The sequence below is a fragment of the Strigops habroptila genome, chromosome 5 (genome assembly GCF_004027225.2).
Source record: "Strigops habroptila isolate Jane chromosome 5, bStrHab1.2.pri, whole genome shotgun sequence".
Taxonomy (NCBI): Eukaryota; Metazoa; Chordata; class Aves; order Psittaciformes; family Psittacidae; genus Strigops; species Strigops habroptila.
Window position 1 is genome coordinate 44,356,915 of NC_044281.2, and position 26,630 is coordinate 44,383,544.

Consider the following 26,630-nt stretch of genomic DNA (forward strand, 5'->3'; position numbering starts at 1 on the left):
AAGTTAAAATACTTATCAGCTCTTTGCCACTATTTAATTCCTTCTACTAGTCTATTTATTAAATAACATAGACCAAAGAACAGAGGAGTACTAACTATATTACATATTCTTGGTAAAGTCAAGACCCAGGAGAAAAAAATTGTATTTAGGGGCTTTTTAATCACTTGTGTTGGGATGTAGGTGTTTGTCAAGTAAGATACCCTGGGTTTTTAAACTACAAGCTGAAGTGAAAAAAAAAAACCCAGAAATGAGAAAATATAAACACACAATAAGGGGCTCAAAGGGCAACCTTCCTCTTTGGACTTGTGTGAGGACCTACTTCAAGTGCTTTAAGGGTTACTTTACAAGGGAGCGTGCTTGTGGTTTTGGCACTTTTGGAGAAAAGCACTTGGCCATTTTTCATCTACTGCACAGCTACTCATACTAACCCTGTGATGCCACATGCACTTGAAATGAAACACTGCATCCCAGAGATGCATCTGTGCTTTTACTACTTGAAAAATGAAGCAAGTCCAATTGCTTGCAGAATTTTAAGGTGTACATAGTAGGTCTAGGTGGCATCAGAATTAAGAACGGAATATAAAATAATTTCCAAAACCAGTATTAAATTTTACTTAATTAAATCAGAATGTATTTTATATTTCTTACATTTCTCTCCATAGAAATAAACAAGCTGTAACATACAAAAACCTTAAAAAAAAAGTATGATAAAGTGGAGTCTTTAAAAATAGAAACTAGAATCCAAAATTCCCCCTCCCCAACCCTCTTTTTTACTTTTTTTTTCCTTTTATATCTGTGAAGAAATTGAACTTACCAAGCAGACCTGTCCCCAGTAGAGGGTTAAGTAGCTGTGGCACCACAGAGTTATTGTTGAGTTTAGCTGGACCAGATGTATTCCCAGCATTATTAGATATGTTCAGCAATGTTTCTGCCATTGACACCACTGCTGTCCCACCACCCAGGGTTGAGACAGACAGTGCTGCCACTGCTGATGATGTAGTGGTTGTGGTAGTGGTTGCCTGGGAGGAGGTGGCTATGGAAACCTCTGGATGATTAGCGGTGTTGCCCGATGCAGAGTTCAGGACACCTCCCACCAGCTGGGGATTCAAGGCCATTAACGCTGAGGCCCCAGAGACAGCTGGGAGGAGCAGGGGGTTAGAAGTAGTATCAGTGCCTGAAAAGCTTGGTATGGGGTTGCCCAGGGGGTTGGTTAAAAGGGTCTCCACCCTGTTGCTTTCTGACTGATTGCTTGGCAAATGGTCAGGTGGGGCTGTCATCTGTGTTACTGAGGGTAAAGGATTATTTTGCTGTTGCAACAAATCTGAGATGGTCAAATTGAAAGATGGTAGGGGAAGCATGGCAGCTGCTTGGGCTTGGTTCTGAAGGAGGGTTGCTAGAAGCTGAAAATGAACAGGTTGTAATACCTGCCCATCCACGTCACTGGAGAGAAAAGCTAAAGCAGCATTTACATTCGGGTTGAGAAAACCTAAAGGGTTGAGATTGACCTCAGACTTGCCTTCTCCTGCTGAAGGCTGAAGTATATTTAATAGATTCTGGTTTAGGAGATGTTGCTGATTCACTGGCAAAGAGATAGGCAGAGAATTGAGGAGGTTTTGATTCAAAGAATGTGGAAGATTGTTGTTTGAAGAGCTGTTCTGCGGAAAATGAAGTGGGTGTTCATGGCCAGCAAAAGAGAAATCACTCCCAATGGGCAGCTGGCTCTGAAGTGGATTTCCAGCTGCAGTAGTGACTATAACACCATCTTGAAGCACAGATGTTGTCTTTGTCATGGCAGGTTGGCTGGTGCCAGCTATGGCTATTGATGATGACAGTCCTGAACCCCCTGCAACACAAAAGAACAGAACTATTAATAGCACACTGCCTGTTGGGAGACAATCATCAAGGTTTTAAAGTAACTATATTAATCCAGAAATTAACATTTGATACCCATGCAGAGGAAAGAAAATGTCTGCAGCATCCAGACTTTAGTGGTTTCAAAATATGAATTAATCTGCCATCAGCTACTTCAGATACTACATGCTGTGCCATACCTCATTGGAAACTATTTAACCATACACTTGTACTTCCCTTAAATTTCTCTGAGTGTGATATAACAGGAATTCATTCTTCACATATTTTGATTAGCATAAACCTAAAAGCAACCATAACTTCTTATAGCTAGCCATGGACCAGTATGAAATTAACTACTAGGAAAAAGGCTCAATGAGAGACAGGAACAATGGTGGGTGAAAGACTGTGAGTACATGATTCCTTGCCCATGGCAGGGGGGTTGGACCTAGATGATCTTTAAGGACCCCTCCAACCCAAACCATTCTATTATTCTATAATTCTGTGATCTAAATGTAGAAGTGAACCATAAGTTCTTCTATTTCCAGCTCTATTCCATTAATAGGGTTTTGAAGAATTATTATTTAAAGCATTATTTTGGACTCCTGGAAAAAAAATACAATGATGCTGATTACATATCATAATGATGCCCATGATAAAATTTCAAGAGAAAAATACATTATGGTCAACACATTCAATACGCCCCACCCCCAAACAATTTATAAAGAAGAAAATGTAAATTGGAGTGGTCTAGTCATGTCCATCACTTGGCATGAAAGACCAGCTGGATAAATTTATTATGAGGGGGTTGCACAGAAAGAGTGAGAGAATAATAAAGTTGATTTGGGTATCTTTATACCCCTTTACCAAAGTTGAAATGTAAAATAAATTATTCTGTGTCTTTTACTTAAGGCAAGAGTCTTGAATTGACAGTGGTCGTACACAAAAAACACGTAAGAGGAGACTAGGAGAATTAAAGCAAGGGCAATTGCCTTGAACTACACCTTTCTACTTTATTTATTGAAATTCATAAGAGAACATTTGAATATTAAAATTATACACTGCATATATAAAAAACTGTATCATTATAAATGTATTTAACTATGGTTTTGACACAATAAAATAATTTTCCATTCTCAACTGCCCTGCAAATATAGCTCATATGACAAAGATTAGAAGGTATTGATTATCAGAAAGTATTAATTATCATTTTTCTAAACCAATACTATTTGAAAAGTGATATGTAACTACACTGTTAACTGGTAAGAACAGAATCAAATCTCTATATCACTTATACTTTAAAATACAATTTTTCAAGTACTTTAATGTTATGACAACTCAAAAAGGTACACAGAATCATAGAGTAGTTTGGGTTGAAAGGGAACTTCAAAGGTCATCTAGTCCAACCCCCCTGCAATGAGTTGCCCAGAAATTATTCAAGAGTGAGCTGAAGATAAGTCATGGCAAACCTCTTGATGTAGGTGAATGAAAACCACAGCTATAGCAAGTGAGTTTGTTTTCTGCCAGCGTACCCGAACTGCTGGTCACCTCCAGCAAGAAGCCTCTAGAAATGTCTCCAAAATGGAACATAACAGAAAAATAGAAAGATTCTCTCAAGCACATGTTTACACATCAAGCTGTACACGACCACGTCAGGCTTGTAATGTATCAGTATGTTACAGAACCCACAGCAATACACATTAACTATTGGGCACTGTTCCCAGAAGACAGCAAGGCAGTAGGTCAAAAACCTTTCTGCTCACAAAAAAAAAATATTAAAAACTATAAAAAGTCCCAAAGACCAAACAACAGATTTAAGAAACGCCACTACAAATTCATTCCTACATGGTTTTAACAGAAGAATCGGCTGTACCACTCAAATGATACAAGATGGATGCCTACCATAGTTAAAAATACATAGGGCTTCTTAAATGATGCTGGTAAGAAGAATTGCCCACTGAACCATAACTCTGTCACTGCACTTTGAGACACACTTAAGGTTAGTCTCTATAGTTGTCACCTAGTTTAAGACATACTAGGTAATACCTCAGTATCTTCAGATGGCTATTCCTCCCTTGTAAATGGCCTTCCACATAAAATCTTACTGTCATATAGATAAAAACAGGCTACCATCAACTTAGCAGAAAAAGTCTGAGATACTGAACTTTATAAGTCATGAGTTCATTCCAGGCAATATTTTTTTGGAAACTCTTTACTCCTGTAATAGGGGAAAGACAGATATACAAGCTACTTCCTTGGTGGCTAGGAAAGGCTTCCCTCACTAGCAGAAATCACATTCAATGTGTAAAGCAGCACATGGATAGATTTTTAATTCAGCAATGAGGAAACTATTCTATATATAGAGCTCTCATGGATATAAAATCTAATTTTGGTATCTTCCAGTGGACCTAAGCTCTGTTTCTAATTTATTTATAATCCTATTTTCCATTCCACTCAGGTAAATGACTACATGGAAGAGTATATGGTGTGAAGCAAATCTCAAACTTGTAAAATTGTTGCTAGGTTTTTATCAAACACTGCTCTGTTTTCTAACCCCCGTCAAACACCACTTCTGGAGATCTAACCTGAGAAGTCTAGAGTGCATTCAACACTTGCTCTTTCCCCAGATTAATTAAGCTATTAACTGCTACTGAAGAAAAAAAAATTAAAAACAATCTTGATGGATTCTGAGCACAAGGAAGAAAATGTGCCATTTTTGAATCCAGACTTGAGAAGTTTGGAAGCTGACGAGCCAATGAGCAGCCTGACTTTGGCAGGAAAAGAAAACACAAATACTCCCAAGCTTCTGTAAAATCTGCCTGACAGAAAGACATGGTAGGAACTAGTGTAAAGAGTCCTGAATTGGACAGCAGCTAATAAAATATTTACAACTGCATTCTGGGACAAACCTATCTCCAGCAACAGACTGAATTGCCAGAATATGATTTCTGGATCTCTTCCAAAATACTATCTCCAACAAGTCAATATTCCAGATGAAGAAATGCATGAACACCCATTCTCATTAAAATATAGTGCTGCTAGACATCTTCTGAATGTTTGGCCCCAATCCAAAAGACAAAATTTGAATTATTTTTCTGCTTTATAAAACATGCATAATTTCCGTAACTGTGATTGATAGTGCCGCATCAGCAAAGTACAGAAGGCCATCTTCCTCTGGTAGGGCCGCAAGAGCCTTTGGAGAGCCCCCCTGAACTGTCCTTCCCCAGTTTTAAAATGAAATATCCAAGATCGAGGATGAACATGAGCAGTCACATCTTTCTGACTCATGAGGAGACCAGGTGCAATGAGAAGAAAGTGATGCCCAGCACTGGCAGCATGAAGATGTGAAGAGTTCTCTGAAACGGCATGGAAAAATGTAACATGCCTCACCAAAGCACTAGTATAAGCCACACTGTGAATATAAGAGAAGAAAAGTCCTAATAAGAGGGCTGTCCTTTCAAACCAGGCAGTAGAACAAGAGCATAGCAGTGGTGATCTGGAACCAACTCCGGATGTCCTTTGAGGTCTGCCTTTTATTCAAAGTGGTATCTAGACCCATGCATTGCATTTACTAGAATTTTCAAACACAGCAGGATGACAGTGGAAACCAGATGGTGGATGTCAGCTGAAAAAAATCCCCATGCAAACAAGCTGTCTTGGCCAGTGGTGCTGTAAGGAAAACAGGACTGCAATCCTGACCACTTGCATTTCCTTCAGGCTTGGAGAAGGATGACAGCCAGAAGAAAAGATGCACTACAGCACCAAAGAGTTTCAACAGTGTACTAGCTCACCCAAAACTCCCATATGAAATGGTTCATTATTATGGTATCCAGGCTCCAAGATGACAGTTTTGATGAGAATGGCAAATAAGAGTTGAAAGCTAAAAGGAAATTACAAGTTTGATTCCAAGTTTCATAAAAACATGGTATTTTGAACCCTGGAAACCCAAGGCATCATCCATGCTAGCTCAGTAAGCAACAGTCCTTAATAATCAGAAGCTCTTAAAAAGTAATATGAAAGAAAGATGAAGGAGTTGGACTAAAAGCCATAAAAGCGTAAGACGAATGCCTGCTTCCAGCTCCTGCAGACAGACATGTCTGCCAAAAGTGCCTTTGCCAGTCATTGAGAAAAAGGAACTGTCTTTGTAACAGAGTGAGAAGAAGAAATATCCAGAATGCTGAAAAAGTAGTTCTATTGTTCTTCTAGAGGGTCAACTAAATGTTTTGGGAGTAAATAAATGAAAATTGAATAGGATACACAGTTTTAAAATTTGGGGGCTACAATATTTTATTTTTATCTTGTTTTCTTCTGAAAGCAAGCTTATTCCCCTGTGTGGTTTTTATCTCAGTCCCTTTTCTTTATATTATTCCTTTACATGTATTCTGAAGCAGATACAACAAAATAATGGATGTTATGAAATCAGTTTGTGTTCAAGTAGATTCATTCTCTCTGCTCAGTTAAAATAAAGAAATCAGAGTGGAAGATATTTATCATTAATATCTCAAGCACTGTCCTACCACGAAAAGACAGGAACACGTATGTACACATATGCTATTGGGATGGAAGGATATAGCTCAGGTTTTTAAACAGCATTAAGATTTGAACAATATGAAGACTTGTACAGCAAGCTTCAATGGCTGTCCTCAGAAAGAGAAGTTGGGTATGAGCTACTGATTTCAAACTAAACAAAAAGAAAGAGACAAAAACAATGTGTCATTTCTGCAGTGTAAGAAGAACTGTGTCTGCATAAAACCAGACAGGAACAATAATGACTTCGTATACTGTGGATAATGCTCAACTTCCTTATAAACCAGACAATTTAAATCAAAAGCAAACCTTTGTAGTTTTCATGGATGCTAAAGGTATTTCTACCAAATCAAGGAACATTAACAATATATGTATTGTCCTAAAAATGTGCAGTTGAAGTATATCAATTAGAAAATGATAATGCAAATAGTATTTTACAATGCTTTTCTCTATAAGGAACTATCCATTATGTATTCTAGTATTTCAATAGTCTCAACAGTACATTGCTGGAATTTGGAGAATAAAAATAACTGATAAAACAGATTTATTAAGAACTTAGGAAACTAAAAGTGCAGGACTTGCTCATTAGCCATTAACACCTAAAGCATTTTAAGAGTTGAGAACAAATAAATGTTATAGATAGCCCTTTCTAAATTTTTACTTTCCTGCATATTCAATAAAAATGCAGCTAGCTCTATTTTATATTTGGTATTTTCTTCATTGCTTTTTTAATTTAGAACATTTCAACTTTTTGAAGACTGTCAGAAACTCATGTTTAACTCTCTGGTCATATAATGAGCTTCTTGGTAAAGCCTCCACCACTTCCATTCTCTTGTAGGATGAAACTCGGTAGCTCTTGCAGAAGAAATCTGCATGATTCTTTCAAAAAGATCCAGCAAGAGTGAAGAGAGAGAAGTTTTACTGCATGCCTTACCCTGAGATTATGAAGGTGTGAAAGCACAAAAGATTACTTAGGCATTGTGATTACTACTGTAACTCAAATGGCTTGTGCAACTTCTACCGCACAGGGTTACCAATCTAAGCATGAAGCCTCCAGAAGCTACTACAATACTACTATGAAATAAGAATATCGACATAGAGATCCAAACACATAGTTTGCGTCAGTGGCAGTATTGTTAAATTAGCAATTTTAAGAGGATTAATTTCTACAGAAGTCACTGATGAAAATGATACGACCTCACATTCCTTAAAAATTTGAGACAACATATCTTGCTTTAACTACATAGTCTATCACTTACCTATAAACTTAGAACTAAGAGCTACACATTTTTATAATTATATTCTCCCTTTTCATTTTGGAATGGAAAACATTTAAGATATTTATCTGGTATCACCTTTATTATAGTGCTTTCAATCCTAAAGAAACCATAATTCAGCAGTTAACTGCGAACTACTGTCAGCTGTTCCCCTTATCGAGATCGCACACTCTCTTGAGACAACAGAGAAATCACAGTGGACCAATAAATAAAACATCCTTCTCAGCCCACGAGAACCAGTTAAAAATGTGAACTCCCCTCATATACAACACTCCATCCGCAAAGAATGTGCTCTTCTGTGAAACAGATTTAACTGTCTCTCCATAATATCACGCTTATCGCTGTAGCAGCTGAGCGTCTTACTATTGACTACCGACGGCATAATGCTGCATGATCACGTATTTTTTTTTTACTTACAACAAAACAGCTGTAATGTTGGCCCCATTCTTAATAGGATTTTTCAAACTCTTGCTTTAATAGATTATTTTAAGGATGAAAATCACAGAAGACTATAGCATGCAGTCTCTGCATCTTCTGAAAAGTGACTTAGCCATGAATGACTCTTAAAAATTTGGGGGGAAGGGCAAAAAACCCAAAGCAGTTTCTAGGACAACAGAAATCCTTAAAATTAGGTTTGGGCTTTTTTTTTGTTTTGTTTTTTGATTTTTTTTTTTTTTTTTTAATACGTCTGACAATTTCAGTCTTGGCTCTTCTCCTTGCCCCTGTCTTTTCTGACTTCTGCATTTTATCATCACTGCTGTTTTTAAAATGACTTTGGGGAAACTATTCTGATGTGCCTAGCTGTTAACAGAAAGCAGAAGCAGTCTTCTAGTAAAAAACTGTCAAGACAATAGCATACAAATGAAGGAGTGTTAGCACTTAGTCTGATCTCATTTTGTATCATTCCCCCATTCACAGTTGTGGGAGATGCATTGCAGATGAGGTAAAACACTGTATTGCAAATTTCAATAAAACTAAAAATGCAATAAAAGGCATTATTTCTTTCAATAGTCCCCACTCCATCCTCTAGCAATTTCTGGAGTTGCCCACTGGTTCTGCTTAAGAAATTTTCAGAAGATGGTGAGGGCTAAATATGTATGGCAAATCGCATATAATTCAGGGTTTGGGTTTTTTTCCCACAATAATATCTTTAATAAAATAAGCCTCAGCTTTCTGTATTTTTTTTTTTTTCAAATCCTTTACCTTTTATTAATATAAATTCCTAGATAGATGCATGGCAGTGAAAACACTAACCAGAGAAGAGTCTGTTTAACTAAAAGACTGAGTTACGGGCAAATTCAAATTATAAGAAACAAAACAAGAAAACCCCAAGCTGTGTGTCTAAGCAAGCAGTGTGCTTGGTAAGCAGAGGTCAACCAAGTTGAACTTTTAATCTTGGTATTTATCTGAAAGGTAATGCCACTGTGATTCCCAAACTAGGCACGGCTGTGCCTGAAGGGCCCGAAGCAGCAGCTGAATTCAAAGCATGGCTAATACACACTGATGGTATCAAGTTCAAAGACAAGGATGAAGGATGTATTAGCAATATTGAGTTCTACCTAACTGATGTGGGAGAAGCGGTACATGATCTCAGCATAACCCTTGACAAGTGAGTGCTCAGGTAATATCACCATTTCTGATCTTCACTCACCAGAACAAATAAATGAATCCTACATTTCCTTTTTCCATTTCTGCTAAAATTAGAAAGTTACTCATTTCAGCTCCCTGTACTAAACAACTGACTTAATTAAGTAGAGAATAAGCTGATTCCCAAGTTCTTCCAATTTGCTAGCATTTGCTAACAATAAACATTCGTACATAGAGGTAATTTGAAAAGCAAAATCTATTCTACTTCCAAAGGTTTCCTCTATTGTAAACCTCAGGGTAGCAAGTACGTTTACACTGACTGTATAAAAGTCTATCACTGTAACAATTAAGTTTTATCTAATACAATTGCTGATGCCTACTAAGTCAGTAATTCCTTTATGCTCAGAGAATGAGAGTGCTTTTGTGCATGAATCTTCTATCAAGAATTAACAAGAGCAAATAAATGAGAATATTCATTTCAACAGCAAGGTAGGGAGCAGACCTGATCTACCATACATGTCTCATACCTGGAAACCTTACTCTTCATTGAGAACATTTTCCCCATTCTTCACAATTCTCATTTGAATAGAAAAATAATAACTTTATTCCTCCCCAAAATAATAAGGGAAAATAGGGTAGAATGTTGAAAAGTAGTTCCCGATTTAAATAACAGTGGTTCCTTATAATCTGTCTCTCCTCCCCCACCCTCTGTACCTTTCTATAAATGCTGAAACCCAAAAGCAATAGAAAATTTCAACTGAATTTACAATTAGAAGAGTAGCTGGTTGGCATCCTGACTAGGGGTTATTTCAATTTAATAAGAAACTTTTCTCAGACATAACAAGCCCCATGAAGGATGCCAGCCAGATACTCTTCTGAATTTAAAGTCAAAAAGTTCTACTGACTTTGTAATTCTATGATATATAAAAGTAATTCTGGGAAGCAAATCCAGATACTCATGTACTAGAATATGCCACTTCGTACACGTTTAATGTGATACATTTTAAAATACTCCATCTTCTTTGACACATAGGAAAGACCATTTTTCGAGAAGTGTGGGCCTATGTTATGTTGAGACCTACCACTACATCCGATAGTACATTTAATGTTTTTTTCATGTAACACTTGATGCTTTAGGTTCTTCACATCATCAAAATATGGACACAACCGCAGCATCATTCCTTTCCAACTAAAGCACTTACATTCACAGCTCTTCTAGAAAGTCAGGGAGAATACTTATCCAAAACTACAAAGCAAAACAGGTTCACAAAATCTGAAGTAATACTTTCCATCAGTATTTTTCACCTAGGTTAAGGACAAATCCTTAAGTTAGACTAAAGCAGTTTGCTCCTCTGTTGCTTTGTGCTACAGGCGAAAAGCAAGAGGAAAGGAAATATTACGAATGGCAGAGACCTGAACCCTCTCCCTGCCATGCTGCTGAAGAAGAAAAACCCCAAAGATTTCTGATTTAAAATTTCTCCAAGACGTAATCCGATTATCAACAAGACTGTTGCTGATTCTGCAAGACAATCCCCGACAGCTCTAGTATGACTCACTCTAGCCAACTGTCACTTTGGCAGAAAAAAGTATTTCATAAATCCTTCATCTTATATTGGGATTAAATCCTGATAATGAAGTTACATGACAGTGTTTAACACAGAAGTAAGTACTCTGAGCAGTGAGCGTGAAAGCGGCGCTGTTCCCCATGCCACCCGAAGGCGAGTACAGGAGGGCAGCAAGAGGGGAGCTGAGCTGATGCTAAAGTCAGAAGCTACCACCATCGCCATTCAGAACAGTCCTATCAGCACCTGGGTTGTGAAATTTCTTTAAGACTCTTTCTGTTCATTTACTCAGCATGTCCTCTGCTAGCATATTCCAATATTTACGGTTCTCTCAAAAAGAAAACTACTTCTTTGATGTTGTATGTACCAGCTTTCAGCCACTGGAAGTTGCCAGCCAATCTCTGACAAGGCAAAAAGAATTAAGTCTTCCACCTTTTACATTGGACACTTTGAAGATTCAGCTGGACAGGGTGCTGGGACACCAAATCTAGGTCATGCTTGGCCTTGAGGTCCTATCCAACCTGGCATTCTATGATTTTCAGATAGTGCCCAAGAATAAATACTTGTAGGAAGAGATACTATTCCTTTGCCACTTATTTGAAGGAGCAGATTCCAGGGAATTCCCAAGTGCTGGAGTATCTCGTATTCAGGTTGACATCCTAGCATCTGGTCTGCTGACACGATTACAATGTGCGAGGTGAGCCTGACTGCAGGATCTTCTGTAAAACAGAGTACAGTCGTTGCCTCTAGGGCTTATATCCCAAGGTCTCATCAACAGCTACGCGTATAAATTTTGCTGCTCTCCTTCAAAATTTCTGGTATTTCTGTACCTTTCATGAGCAGTGACCACCAGCCAGAATGACACTTGTTAACTCTGTTTTTCTTAACTATAGACGGAGCCAGGAGCATCCCAAGGATCCTTTCATGTTTCCAAGGACCCACCCAGCTTCTTCTTTTACTTCTTTTTTGTTTTTACATCATCACTGATTTGACAGTTTGCATTAAGTCTATTAAATCAAAGCCTCCTAAAAACCTTCTCTGAGTCACTGTTTTCCAAGGCAATGTTCCATTCCCAATTATATCAGACTGTACCTGGCTGTATGAAAATAAATCCTGTTTGAGTGGGATATAAGCTCCTCACTGATTGGTATTAGTCCTGTGCGCTCCTCCCTACTTAATTATATTTAACTATTTTCTATTCTATATTTCACCAGTAAAAATTGTTATTCTGAGTCTGTGGAAGACATACAGACTTTGTTTGCCACATCTGCCCTTTATTTGTCACTACTAAACTCTTAGACTAGAGTTCCTCATATTTCTGATGTTCTGATATTTGAGACAACTTATCATCTTTATTTCTACCAGCTATGGTTATTACATTAGTTCCCTTGATTTCCCTTATCAGCTGTATACAGCTTTTACTCCCAAACACTTTTCATTTTCATTTACCCCATTATTTACGCATGTTGCATTCTAAGCAGGATTTTGCTTGTTGAATGTTCAACACAGAGATTTTCTACACTGTGAACTTCAGGACTAATGGCACATGTTAACAGCAAAAAAAGTGTAAATTAACCCAGACTACAACAGATCACACAGTGATGCAGTCCTGTTTTACAAACAGAAAAGACAAATCCAAAGAGAGGCAAAGTGGCTTAATGAGTAAATCTTAAAACTGCCAAACTGGATTCTACCTTCAGTGTGTATGAAAAATCTGACGGCTTGATTAATGAGGAATACAGCGTCAAAGGTTAACAAAAGATTTAACACCAAGTATTAGGAAAAAAAATGAGCCTAGAACCCAGACTCCTTCCAGAAAATGGACTCTTCAAAGGAACAGCCCTAAATAGTATATACAGACCTGCTCCTAGCTCTTCCGTAAGACAGCTGTTATTAAACAGTGTTTGTAACCCAAATACAACTAAGAGACTGAAATTGTTAATAAAAATTAATTGCTCATAACCGGTTTTCAAGGGCTCAAACTCAGAAAACCTCAAAAGCTTTTACTGCATAAACAGCATTTTTTATTTTTGTATTATTCATTTATAATTTATTTTGCACTCATACTGAAAATTACCTGGAAACTAAAGATATTATCTGTGGAAGAAGAAAACAAAAGCTAGAATAATAAAACTTGCTCCCTGTGGTTAAAAAATAATTAAAAGCTTAGGCAATAACCAGCTATCTAATTGTGGTGATTCTCAGTATTTTTTCTCTCAGGAACTATTTTCTGATTAGTAGCTATTCTGAACACTGGCACAGAAACAGAAAACAGATTTAGCAATTAAAATGCTTAAAAACAAAGAAAAGAAAAAAAAAAAGGCAGGCCATAAACTCAAATATGAACACAAGAGTTTTCTGCAGACATCTGACTCAGCTCAACTGCTCTTAAAAGTATGCTTCACATGGCATGTTTGACACTGCTCAGCTCCATCCACCCAAATTAACAACTCTCCATGTCAGAGTAATTAGTTATATACCTCTTAATAGCTTTGTCTACAGAACTGAACGTGGAGTGCTAACTAACTGCTTTTCAAAGGTTACTGTTCATGCAAAATACTCAACATTTCACACTTGTTTCATGGAAAGAATGCTTCCATTCTCCTGCAAACACAACAAAATATCCATATCTGGATTTTCACGGGCTATGGATGAGATTTAAATCTTATGCCTGAGCCCTGTGCTGCTGCAATGACTCGGGCAGGAGGCTGGATGAAGGTTTAGGCACTGGTTCAGGACCTTGCCCTGGGTGTAACATATTGGTAACAGCACCTGAAATTTCATCTTAAAGAGGTCTCTAGGCTCTTAATAAAATAATTAAATGCAAGTTGCATGCATTTTGAAAACATCAAAACTAAAGAAACAAATCCCTTCAGGAGTGAGGAACAGAATATATACAACTCTTTCTTAGTCTTTGCCTACACAGGACTACCACTTATCATTTAGCTAAGAAAAAAAGTGTCAGTTTAAGGCCCTATAATTATATTGCTATAATTCTATCAAGTATCACACCAGGGTATCAGAAATATCATTCTGTAGAAAACCCACAGCAGAGGTTTCTAGGTGGGGTAATATATATGTTACTCTCTTCCTATATTTATGAGAACTGAATTGGCTGTTTATGTTGAAACCTTTCTTCATGGGGCTTTGACACATGCACAGATTTGTTCTGTCGCATTTGTCTTCTCAGGAAGAAATCCAGCTTGCCTGAAGACGAGGACTGGCAATACAGGCAAAAGGCTCTGATTGACTAGCATAGGAATGCCGACAAGCAGTTCCATCAAGCCGAGGCAGCATTCACACATGGTCCCAGCTACCGCCACACCAGAGAAGAGCATGGCTGGGTCAGTGATGTACCAGGAACAAGACCCTATATGGGAATGAACCTGGGTTCTTGTTCTCAGAAGCCGACTTTAATAGTCTTTAAGCGACATTTTATTGATAACTTTTATGTAATGTAAAACGGTTGATCTTGAACCTTTTCAACCCTTACCCCACACGGGGTGAACCACTACTGCTCAGCTTCTTGACAGGAACTTCTGACACACAGGCTCTTATCTCACATAACATTCAGTCCTTTCTATTCTCTGGAGGGCAAGCTGACTGTAGTCCAATGTTTCAATAATACTGAAGTGGTTGGATGGGGCTTTTAGCAACTTGGTCTAGTGGAAGGCGTCTCTGCCTGTAGCAGGGCGGCTGGAACTAGATGATCTTTAAGATCCCTTCCAACCCAAACTATTCTATGACTCTATGAATTCAGAAGAACCCATACATATCAGTGGTCCCCACTGAACTCAACAGAGGTGGAAACCCAAAGAGTTCCTGCTAAAGGGATTCTGTGGCATGCTTAGTGGTACAGGAAAGTAAGCTCCTAAGGCAAACCCAGATCTTTGTTCTGTTCAGAAGAAAGTACTGTCTCAGAAGAGACAGACTATACCAGGAAATGCTCCTCTTTGTCAGCATGACAAGGCAAAACAGCCATGCAAGGATTAATAGCTGCTTGCCTGCAACACAAACCACCAATATAGCTAAGGAAAAAAAGATTACTTTTTTTCATCAGGAATGTAGAAAAACCCTTAGAAATAATCAGAAACTGTGACCAGCATAATATTAGAAAATTATTTTTATATAATTCTATTCTGTATTTTAAAGAATAAGCAGCTCTCCTGGAGGTAGCTCAGGAATACACATCAGGTTCTTCCCTGGGCTAATGAGAGAGACAGCTTGCATGCTTACAGTCACTTTCGTTTGACCCGATGTAGTTTAGCTGTGACTGTATCAAACACGCTTTGCAAGTTAACCAAGCTGAAATATCAAATGTAAGTTTTCTTTCTGGTTAAGAAATTAACATAGTACCATCTTTCAAAACTGCATCCTTTGTTCAACTAGTAGTAGTTAAATAAAATACACATTTTTGACCTGTGTCATTTTTATCTTTAAACAGCACAGAGATAGGAACAGCAGCATACCTGTTTCCTTTCCAAGTCTTCACTGATCAATAAACCAGGAAATCTCTTTCTACACACTTTCAACTGGATACAGTTTACTCAACCACTTAACTACCAGCTTAGTAAAATTACTGTGTTTAAGGCAAACAAAGATGCAGCAAAATTTTTCACTATGAGGGTGATGAGACACTTGGAACAGGTGGCCCAGAGAAGCTGTGGCTGCTCCATCCCTGGCAGTGTTGAAGGCCAGGTTGAACAGGGCTTTGAGCAACCTGCTGTAGTGGAAAGTGTCCCTGTCCGTGGCAGGGGGGGTTGGAACTAGATGTTCTTTAAGGTCCCTTCCAATCCAAACCATTCTATGATTCCTCTGTGCTTTCCTTGAAAAGACTTATTTTGTCAACTTTTGCACTAGTGTGTGCTCCCATCTCCAATAACACGAACTCTTTAATGCAAGCAGTAAAGAACGCATGGATAGTCTGGACACAGACTGCCAACTTAGCCATGGCATTCTATGGTTGAAGTAGCACAGCATGCTGCAAAAAACCCCCCCAGTTTATTCGGGCAAGTGACAAAAGCTGTTGTCTGGGTATGTACAAAAGCGCATGGATTTTACTTACACAGAGTGTGTGGAAGTTAATAGAAGCAAGAGTTGTCACAGGAAGGAGGCCAGGATGATTTTGTTCAGAGAAAGGGAGATGTATTTTAGTCTGCCACTGTTTTTTACTTGTTTTATTTTTGAGAATCTGGATATCAGCATAAAACAGGCATACTTTGCATACTGGTGAACCCAAGTTTAAAAAAGTAGATACGTAAGAGGAGCCCATTTAAAAAAAGTTATCGCATATTCCCGATCAGTCAAATATAGGGGTATCCTTTTAGAAGGAAACGTACCTGTTTCAGGACTTGTTTGATTACAGCTGCTAACAATGCTGTTTGGTATCACTGGAGTGGAGGATGCCTGGATTCTTGACTGAGGTGGGTTTGGATGTAATGAATTTCCTAAAGCCATTCCTGACTGACTGAGCATCCCACAGTTCCCACTAGCCTGCATCTGATTTATTAAACCTGCAAGATGGTTGGTTGTGCCTGGGCTAGTACCGTGGACAAAGTTAGTGTTTGTGTTCTGGCAGTGCACACCTTCCCCTCGCAAGGGTAAACTCTGTGCCAGTGAGTTCTGGAGACTGCCAGAGTTCATACTGGTGTCTGCAAAATGCATCTGGTTACCAGAGCAAGGTAAAGCAGTATTTGAGCTCCCACAACTGGTGGTACTATTGCTGCTCATGTGAGAGCTTTGACAACTCATGGACTGAAGTAGCTGGGACATAGAACTGACGGGAAATGAGCTTTGACTTTGCTTTCTTATCAAATCAGATCCAGCTTTGGAAACTCCAGAACTGTCCAACTGAGACTGTCTTAGCAAACTCAACACCGTGGTGGCCGGCTGCTTTCTTTTTCTCAGAGGATCTTTTTGCTGAGACATCAATTTATCTCTCAGTGCTGCTCGGCCACTTTGCCCTTCAGTCGTTGGTAGAAGTACACTGGCAGCAGGAGGGAACATGGTATTTAAAGTGCTATGTCCTTCGTTGTTGCCTCCACTGGCAACAGGTCCAGAATTGCTACTGCTGTTATTGTTGTTACCAGCAAGTTTATTTTGATTTGCTAGCTGTGCTTTGGCTGCTGCTGAGAGTAAACTGCTTGCTGGAAAAGAGGCAGCATTGTGCTGGTTCAAGATCTGATTTAAAGGCATTCCCAGCAAACCAGGCTGACTCTTCAAGGAACCACTTCCAGCCGATGCAGTAGAAAAAACTGCATTGTTTGGAGGATTTAATACATTACTCATTCCAGCAATTAATGGGTTAGGGATGTCCTTGTATTGATTAAGTCCCTCATGCTTGGTGGAAGGGCTAGATGGCATAGATGGTCTTGGTGACCCTATTGTTGACCTTGGGGACCTGGGAGGAACTTTAATACCGCTACAGGATGACTGTGGTCCTACTGGAGGCAGCAGGAAATTTCCATGATCTGATGATGTAGAAGAAGAACGTGATCTTTGGGGAGAAGCCTCAATCCTTCCAATCCCGGATCCCATCATATGAACTGGGGATGTCACTGGTGAAGGGGAGAGGGAAGTTGAAGCAGAATGCTGAACTCTTTGAACATGACTTCCATGGTTCATGTGACCAGGTTTTACAGTTGGCAAAGGAAGATTACTTGGCAAAGGGACGACAGCAGGAGGCATGCTTACATTCATCACGGGTACCTGAGAGTGGACATTTGAATGGAAAGTAGTTGGGTTAATGATAACAGGATTCTGATTTACTGGTTTGCTAGGAATAGGGTCAAGTATGCCAAGTGGATCCTTTTCCGATGTTAATGGCTTTTTCTGAAGAGCACAAGAAGGTGGTGGAGGAGGTGGGGGTGGACCTTGGGGCGGTTTATGGTGAAACATCGCTCGTGGTATTTCCATACCAGTTGAAAAATTACACATGGGTTTTTTCATTACTGGGCTTTTCGTGGTCAAGGTTGGGGAAAGAGGTATATTAGTCCTTCCAGCCATTGCACAGGATGACTGTATGGGAGAACCATGTAGCATTACCGATGGTGGAGACAGAGGTGTCCTGTTCATGTGAATAGGACTAGAGTTGGGTGCTCCATGAAAATTGGGATTGTTCCTTGTGAAAACATCAGGGCTTCCAAGTGGGTCAGTCCTAGGAGAGATTGAGCCATCTCCGTATATCTGTGATCCTGATGAAGCTGGACTGGGCATCCCACCATGACTGCCACGATACGGAGACTTCTGTCCAAGCTCATTACTACCCAATCTCTGCCTAGGATAGACAGAATGAAGTTCTTGTTGCTGGCTTCCAGCCATTTCTTGCACATAAAGCCTACCCATGGCATTAGATGCCCCTATCATCAACTTGAAAGGAGTCTTACATTCTGGCATCACAGAATTTGTAATTCCTTCATGTGATTTATTCCTCATTGATCTTGGAGTTGCTGCTCGAGTAGGAACTACTGGAGTTGCACCTGATATTAAAAACACAACAGTTACTGTTTTGAAATCTGGTATCACACATTTCAGTGCAAAACTGCTGTGTGTGAAAATATTCATAAAAGCTAGAAACCCTTCTGGCTAAACTTTTGCTTCACCAGAAATAATACCTAAATCACCAAGTAGTTGTGGAATGGTGCATGCTACCCTACTATATAGTATAGACCTTAATTCCCATATAAAGACTGCATAAATATGGACAGCTTTACATCTTTTTCCTTCCCTTTTGTCTTTTCTTTCTAACCATCATCTCCGGTGTCCTACTCCTGAATCTCCAGCATCGCCACTTTGGCTGCTGCTCAAAGAGCTGGCAGGAGGAGCAGGCTATCACTGTCGCAAGGAAAAGGAGCCTCTGGCACCATCTATTGAATACAGTAGGAACAAAGCCCAACAAGGGTTTAGACTGATTTCTCTTCCCCCTACAGAGAAAAGGGTCCTGCCCTAAATACTGTCCCTGGTGAGGATGAACGGGAAGCTGTGCCATACGACTTTGGCACAGATTTGTACTCAGCAAAGGACTTAATTGCAGAGACTGAAGAGACCGTGGCTGTGCCAGGCAGGATGCAGCCTCTCTGGCTGCTCCGCATCACCTGCTGGTACCAAGGGCGCTGAGTTCCAGTCCTCAGAGTTAATCTGTTCCTGGGAACTGCCTTGCTAAAAAGGTGAGGACATATGTTATATCACGTCTTGCATTTCTTTACTGAATTAAGGCTTTTCCTGCAGTTTCTGCAATTAGCTTTGCTTGAGGTGAAGACACTAAATTTAAGAAGGGACTCTACCTTATACGTTTGTTTTCAGAATAAAGGCCTTGGGGATATTTGTGTATGCAGACATGTGAACCCCTCAACAATTGAAAAATTTCCTGTAAATCCCAGTTTTGAGACTAGACCTTCCTACGAGCAGAAGACCACTATTGTTTTCTGCCCATTAGTATCAGTGTTATTTAAAAAGATTTTTTTTTTTTTTCCCCAAACATTTTACGTTAAGAACACCATCACAAGCAGCTCCAAGTCTGGTGGACGTTCTGCCAGTTTTTGCTGCTCTGGGAATTTGTAATTCGGTTTGGAGTACTTGGCATGCAGCCTCTGCATATGCAAACTTAAACTTGAATAACAAGTTGGAGATATCATGTTCAAATGAATTCAGAGGTGCCTTTAAATTCCTCTGCTCACAAGAACCCAATTCCGTTCTTTCCTTCAGACTGGCCATAGAGGACAGATGGCACTGACAATCGTCCCTTCATCCTATTTGCTCAACCAGCTACATCATGACAGAAACAAACATATTACCTTTCCCAAAATACAACCAAAGTCTCTTTTAGGGGACAAATTTCAAGACTGAACTGCAAAACAAAATATGTACGAGAACCCTCACCTTGAATGCTGGACCTAAGCATATGGACAAAAGTAAGAACGCATGAATGAAGAGACATTTTGTTTCAAAAGCCAATTTATAGGGAAATTTTCTTCATTGCTTAGTGCACAAAATTCTGATCAACAGAGAAAGACCATATAAATGTGACTCATGTCTTTAATATTTAGCTGAGTTTACCTCCTTAATTTTGCTAATTAAAAAAAAAAAAAAATTTAAGTATGACTCAAAGAATAAAAAAAAAAATAAAGAAAGTGCACAGTAATTTGGAAAATTGCACTGATAGCTAAAAAAATGCACTGCAAAAAACAATTTAAAGAAAGTTTTAAAATAAAAAAATAGCAATCTGAAAATGCAAGAGCACATCAGTACTACAAGCAGCACTGGTTTCTTAGCATTGTCTCTGTATCTGAAATATATTATTTATTTTTATGCTCTTAAAATTTTCCACTTTGAAGTCAAGCTACAAAGCGGTTAGCAATTAGCCAGCTATTACTACAGCAATATAAGGGTGCAAAAGAACTGACAGATTATCAAGGACCGTTTCCCAGAAGTTGTGTGTATCAGAGTATATAATCATAAACTTTCCAAGCTCTGTCTTAAAAGTAACCTTCACCCCTTTGTCCTAACCATTTGGATTTGTAAGACTACTTCAGAACCCCTCCTTGTAATCCTTACAAAGTACCTAACTTTCAGTTGAAGTTTCTATGCAACTCTGGTTTTGTAGCTATTTCTTTCAGCGCTTTGTCCTTCAGCTTAAGTAGCTTTATTTCTGCAGTGATTCTCCTGATGCTGTTATTGACAGCAATCACATCTCCTTTCAGCCACCACTCTGCTAGGTTGAACAAGCTAAACACTTTTAGATGACTTCCATGAACAGGTTTTGCAGTTCACTAAGAGCAAAGCCTCTGTTCTATTTCAGCTTGAGTGCCGCCAGCGAGAACAGCAGTGCAGGAAGGCAGTACACATACAACAGCATTTGTACTTCTCTTTGAGTCACACTGATCTGCACTATACTGCCATCTGGTACTGCTCACAGGCATCTTTGATCAGCTACTATACCTAGGTCTTCTTTCTCAATAATTTACAGCTAATAGCTTTTTTCACTAGTCCCCAGGTGAATGACCTTACAATTAACAGGATTTATTGCTATACCTTTTCTTTTCACTCCAGGTCTCTATGATCCTCTATGATCTCTATGAACAAAACATGTTTTTCAACATGTTTTGATCTCCTGTTTTGACAATACCTGTCAACTTCATCCATCGACAAATTGCCTCAATTTTTGTTGATATAGGTAATTAAGATGCTAATCCAGGTTGGTCCCCCAAAATAATCCTTCAGAAATTACAGTGGAGATCTTCTCTTACTGTACATTCTGCCTTGCAATACAATTTCCCATTTAGTCAAGTCCTTAGCCACATTCTAATCCCTTTATAATCACTTTATTCTGCTTCTCTAATTTCCCATGTGACAGAATATCAGACATATTACAACAGTTCCAAAAGATGAGAGCTAATGTATTTTCTTTGTCTAGAACAATCTGATATCTTTTCCAAGAAAACCGTGCTCTTAAGTCTGGGCTGACCTGCTTTTTAGACTCATTTTCTAACCACCTACGTCCCTCTAATTACTACCTCAATTTTTAACATGAATCTGTTTACTATTTCACTCATAGATACATTAGACTTTTGGAAGTGGTTCTGCACAGGAATTACATATATTTAAAATCAAGTAATTAAATGATTCTGCATGGTTTTACTTACTTGTTCCACCACCAGGACTCGTTAAAACTAGTGAAGGATGTGGTGCTTCCATGCTTTTATGAAGTGTAGCCACAGCAATAATTTTCCTTTTATGTATGCATAGTTTGGTGACATCTTCATCCGCCTTAACATCTTCAGCAGTTCTTTGCTTCACAGCAGCTCCAGGATCAAAATTAAAGACCTGAGAGTAAAAATTCCAAGGTTTAAAACAGTCATTAGAGGTAGCAAACTCACCAAGTATAGCTAAACCAAACATTTTACATAGAATTAAATTTGCCACTGTTCTGTAGAGCTCTCTGACTGCTCCTACACTGTCCAAGAGATACCTTTATAGCGCATTTCAAGATTATAAATGAAAAGTGAATATAAGTAAGCAAGCAGAGTCATGGAAGCTGTCATCTAGCAACAGCACTTTAACACTCCTCAGGATAAAGAGTATGGAGGAAAAGAGAAAGGACCATGCATGTTTGAGATTGCCCTGTGATTAAGAAGAAAAGTTTACAATTTGTATATAGAATATAAAATTTTGAAGCTGATACTGAAGCTATCACGTCAGTGTTTCACTCCGATTCTCCATGTTAACGTAATGCTGTCGATGGTAGGTTTCCAGTTTAATAGTAAAATCTTCAAACACCAGAAAACCTGAGTCAGATGTTTTCCATGAGGGAAAAAGGCAGAGGGGAGATTAATTTTTGGTAAATTTTATGGTAAATCTTTGGGTATATACCATTTATCTCATTTCCTATATCTGATCTGAACAAAGACTAAGCCATGGCATAGCACATCAGCTGACATAGCTCGTAAGGATTATAGTACAGAGATCCATAATGATGTTTCTCTTTACCTTGGGAAGAATGAGAGGACATTCTAGGCCACACTTGCATGTTCCATCAGTCAGCAAGTAAGTCTTCACCTGCTCCAAGCAGGATAATAAAGACCCACTGGGACTGTAAAGGAACAGAAATGATGAATATAAGCTATTTGATACATCATGACTTCTGCTTACTATCCTAACAGCTCACATACAGAGCTGTGTTTATGATACCACAGCTAAGATTTTGTATTTTTTTTATAGGACTTATTGCTTTTAGTCAAGAACTGAGATGATACTTACCAAAACAGCCCCCCCAAAACACATTTTAAAGGAAGATCTTACTACAGAAAACCAAACACAGCAAATGCAGAAAAAGAAAGAAACTCAGATTATTGATATTTAATATTCACATTAAAGCCCTGCTTGAAAGCCTTAACTACTGCTTAACTACACTAAGATTATTTTTCTCCCTCCTCTCTCCTATTAAGCATAACACAGGCAGCGTGCAGTCCCCATGGACCTCCTTCCCTTCTATCACACCACTGCAGTTCCATGCAGGCATGACACTCATCTGTATTTTTTAGGACTCATTTAAAAAGGTAAAGGGACCTCATTTAAAAAGGAAAAAAACACAAAAGTGTGTTTCAAGGAGTATGAGAAAACACATACAGAACACAGTAACAAAAACTGTTGTGGTCGTGTCTCTTAGTTGCATAAACAGTTTGATTTCACTCAGCTAAAATTTCAACCCTCTCACTGAAAGTGAGAAATATTATACCAAGAAGCCAGTCCAGTGAGTTTCTGATAAACTGCACTTGGATTTCGCTAACTCCCACCAGAAAATCATTATCTCCACATCCAAAAATAGGACACTGGAAATTCTGTTACGGCAAAATCACTAATTCATAAGATGAAAAAAGTTCTCATGTCACAAGCCTGTAACTTCCAGATTGCTCTTTATTACTTGGCCATCTAAGCTGTTTATCAGGGAAAGAATACAGTAATTTATGAGGATAGATAAAACACTGGTTCGTAATGGCAGCTGTAAATAGCTCTTATTTTAACAAAAACAACTTCAGTGGAATGGTTTGGATCATGAAAAAAGAGTCAAAATTCCAAACTATGACAAACTTACTTTCTTAAAACCCAATGTATAAACACCTAACTCTGCATAAGAACTAAATCACATGTAAAGCAACATCTGCAAGTGACATTTAAAGTTATGACAACAGTTTAAATAAGTAATTTATTTGCCTGACTTGACCTGAAATAGTTATTTCAGAGAGAACTGCCCAGGTCACCGTGTAACAACGACAGTTCTGTGGGTGAGTAAGATAAGGACAGGTTGGATAAGTCTTTCAGCAACCTGGTCCAGTGGAAGGTGTCCCTGACAGTGGAAGGAGGGTTGGAACTGGATGGTCTTTAAGGTGCCTTCCACCCCAAACCATTCTATGATTCTACAATAAAAGAGCAATCTAAAAATAATGGTACAGACATGAAGCAATAGGTCAGAAAATCACCTTCCCAGTCTTAAGCTGAAATACTTGGGGAGCAGGGTGAAATAACTTTTTATTTTTCTGTATTTTCATTTCAGCTATAAACTGGTTAAACCATGATACTACCATTATCATATTTTAACTCAGTGAGTGTCATTTGTTCTCTACAGGTCTGCATTTCCAGCGCTGGCTGATCACTGTGGACTTTCCCAGCCTGCCCTGACTATACACACAGGAGCAACTGCTCACCCCGGGCAAGGTCCACACTTGAAGATGTAGCAGCTTCTCATGGGAGAAACTCAGATTGGCATTTGCTCTACACTATCCCATCTACATGCAAAATCTTTACAGACACTTTCTATGTCCCTGGGAATATGCTCTGGAGTCAGGATGGCATTTTATTTGCATTGGTGAAACAGGATGACTGAACAGCAAGAGTAAAGCTATACCATCAGAGTTCATTTTGCCCCCCTCTATTCCTAGAGTAAAGCAATTTTAAATATCCTTCATTGGTGCGTGATTTGCCTAAGCACACATTCAATGCCCTGACCATCAGTGGGTGGAAGGGAAGGTTGGGATACTAACTCTTACCAGAAGAGCACAGATCAGCCCACTGAATCTGTGGCATGTGGGATTCAGCATTCCTACTCCACATATACCATAGAATGGTTTGGGTTGGAAGGGACCTTAAAGATCATTCTAGTTCCAACTCCCCTGCCACAGGCAGGGACACCTTCCACTAGACCAGGTTGCTCAAAGCTGGCCTTGAACACTGCCAGGGATGGGGCAGCCACAGCTTCTCTGGGCAACCTGTGCCAGTGCCTCAACACCCTCACAGGGAAGAATTTTTTCCTAATATCTCATCTAAATCTACCCTCTTTCAGTTTAAAGCCATGCATACATGCATGGTTATTTGTTCACAAGAATCAACTAAATTTTAAAAAGGCCTTGTTCCTGGAGAGACCTATGTAAACGCAAAGTATCTTCTGTGCGCACAAATTTCCTCACGCTTCTATACTGGAAGGGGTTATCCACAGCTTCCCTTGTAAGAAACAACAGTTTTTTTTAGAGCTTAGGTAATCCAGAAGTTTTAGGCCTCCCAAAAACCCAAGAAAGAGCAAATGATAAAATATATTAGGATCTGTTACTGACAGTTGTGGTATCTGTTCCTGTTATCAAAGTGCTTTTCTCAGTTTATTCCACCGATGACTTCATGAACAGTAAGCTGAAGAAAAGATTTAGGTGCTACTTTAAGGCAGCAGCACTGTTTCACCCAGAATATCACTGAGACTCAACTCAGTGCTTTTATCAGGTAATAAAAACCAGTTAATTAATGGGTTTAATCCAAAGCAACTGTTGACAGTTGATAGAAAAACGTGCACACTTTATAAGGAAACATAACTAGAATGAGTCCCTACTCAGCTGGGACCATCTATTCTAGTTAAATCATGTCAGATCTTAATAAATACACTAATTTTCCCTTGGACATCTTTTGAGTCAATATTGTTTGGCCTTTCATTCTCTCAATAAATGCCGTGCATATTTTCAGGGTGGCTGTTCCTTCAGAAGCAGCACTGGAGCAGATTACCCAGAGAGGCAGTGGAAACTCAATCCATGAAGATGCAGCTGGTGAAACCAAGGGCTGACCTGATCAAGTGCTGTGGGTGCTCCATGTCAAGCAGGAGGTTAGACTATTTGACTTCCATCCTTTCCAGCTAACATATCCTACTGTGTGACTTCCACCAAACAAGAATGTAAGAGTTGTGGACCATGCTAAGCAACTTTTCTTAATCAGAAGGGCTTACAGAAGGCAACCAGGAAATTAACCACTGGATTAAAGAGGAAAAAAAACAACAAACCATGGGCAAAACTTGGGAAGAGGACAGAAATAATACCAGCTCCCCCAGGCTGAAAAAGGTAACTAGTACACTTAATTAAGAGGATCAACAAGAATAAAACCAGTGTTTTGTGTAAGGCAATTCAGAACAGAAATATTAAGAAAGTCCCCCTGAACAAAGAGAACATATAAAAAAAAAAAAAGATAGACAAGCAAGTAACTGTCAGAATTATACCCACATTTACTAATTTATAAACATGAAAGACACATGCTTGAAGAAGCAGCAGAAGCTTTGTGGCCTGCTTCTTACAGCTGTAGAAAGTGAAGTTCAAAAGCAGGTAGGATCATCAGGTATATAAAAATACCAAAGCATTTTATGTCCTGATGCCTGCATACTTAGATGCTAGGGAAAAAAAAAAAACAACCAACCGACAACTTTGTCTTTCTCATTGATTTTTAACTAAGGCAGAGGCCCAGTAAATTATAGCTGTAATGAGAAATACAAAGGGAAGGCGATTTATCATTGACATGCATATCACTGACATGGATTTTGTTTGATTCTGCTAATTGAGAATATAAACAAGAAACACTGGAATGCATTTGATCTTTTATGGTAGTTTAGTGTAAAATTGGAGTATGCTTTGACTCCTTAAAGAATTTTGTATTGGTAATACATAAAATGTTGTGAAGAAGTGGTTATTTTAATCACAGACTAGTGGAATAAGATTAAGCAAATAACAGACTGATAATCATTTAGAATTCTGTGATGTAAACCTGATGTACCCATATTTTGTTAAAGCTAACTTGGATCTTTTTTCCAATAACATTTAATTTATAGTCTGTTTGTCTGAACACATTAATTTAATAGTAATTTCAATGCATTTCTTTGTGACTGTTCCAGGGAGAAGCAAAAAAACCCAAACCAACAAGCTAACAAAACAAACAAATAAAATACTTTAAACTTTGGATCTAGGCTTGTGTTCCTGTCTTTTCTACATGAAAAATGTGGGGAATCCATAGAAGTAAGTCTTGCTGAAGAACA

The 26,630-nt window shown here is 38.7% G+C and overlaps 1 protein-coding gene across 17 annotated transcripts in view; it reads right to left on the reverse strand.

Moving 5' to 3' along the window:
* MBD5 (methyl-CpG binding domain protein 5) overlaps positions 1-26,630 on the reverse strand; it is a 152,088-nt gene that overhangs the window by 23,579 nt on the left and 101,879 nt on the right. For 15 of the 17 annotated variants that reach the window (XM_030486981.1, XM_030486977.1, XM_030486982.1 and 12 more), the window contains 4 exons: positions 22,286-22,388; positions 21,442-21,622; positions 16,141-18,279; positions 815-1,843 (listed from right to left, as the gene is read on the reverse strand). In XM_030486981.1, coding sequence (XP_030342841.1) covers positions 815-1,843; positions 16,141-18,279; positions 21,442-21,622; positions 22,286-22,388 — 3,452 coding nt within the window. The remainder of the gene's footprint in view (positions 1-814; positions 1,844-16,140; positions 18,280-21,441; positions 21,623-22,285; positions 22,389-26,630) is intronic. The other 2 variants (XM_030486994.1, XM_030486993.1) reach the window with 1 other exon arrangement.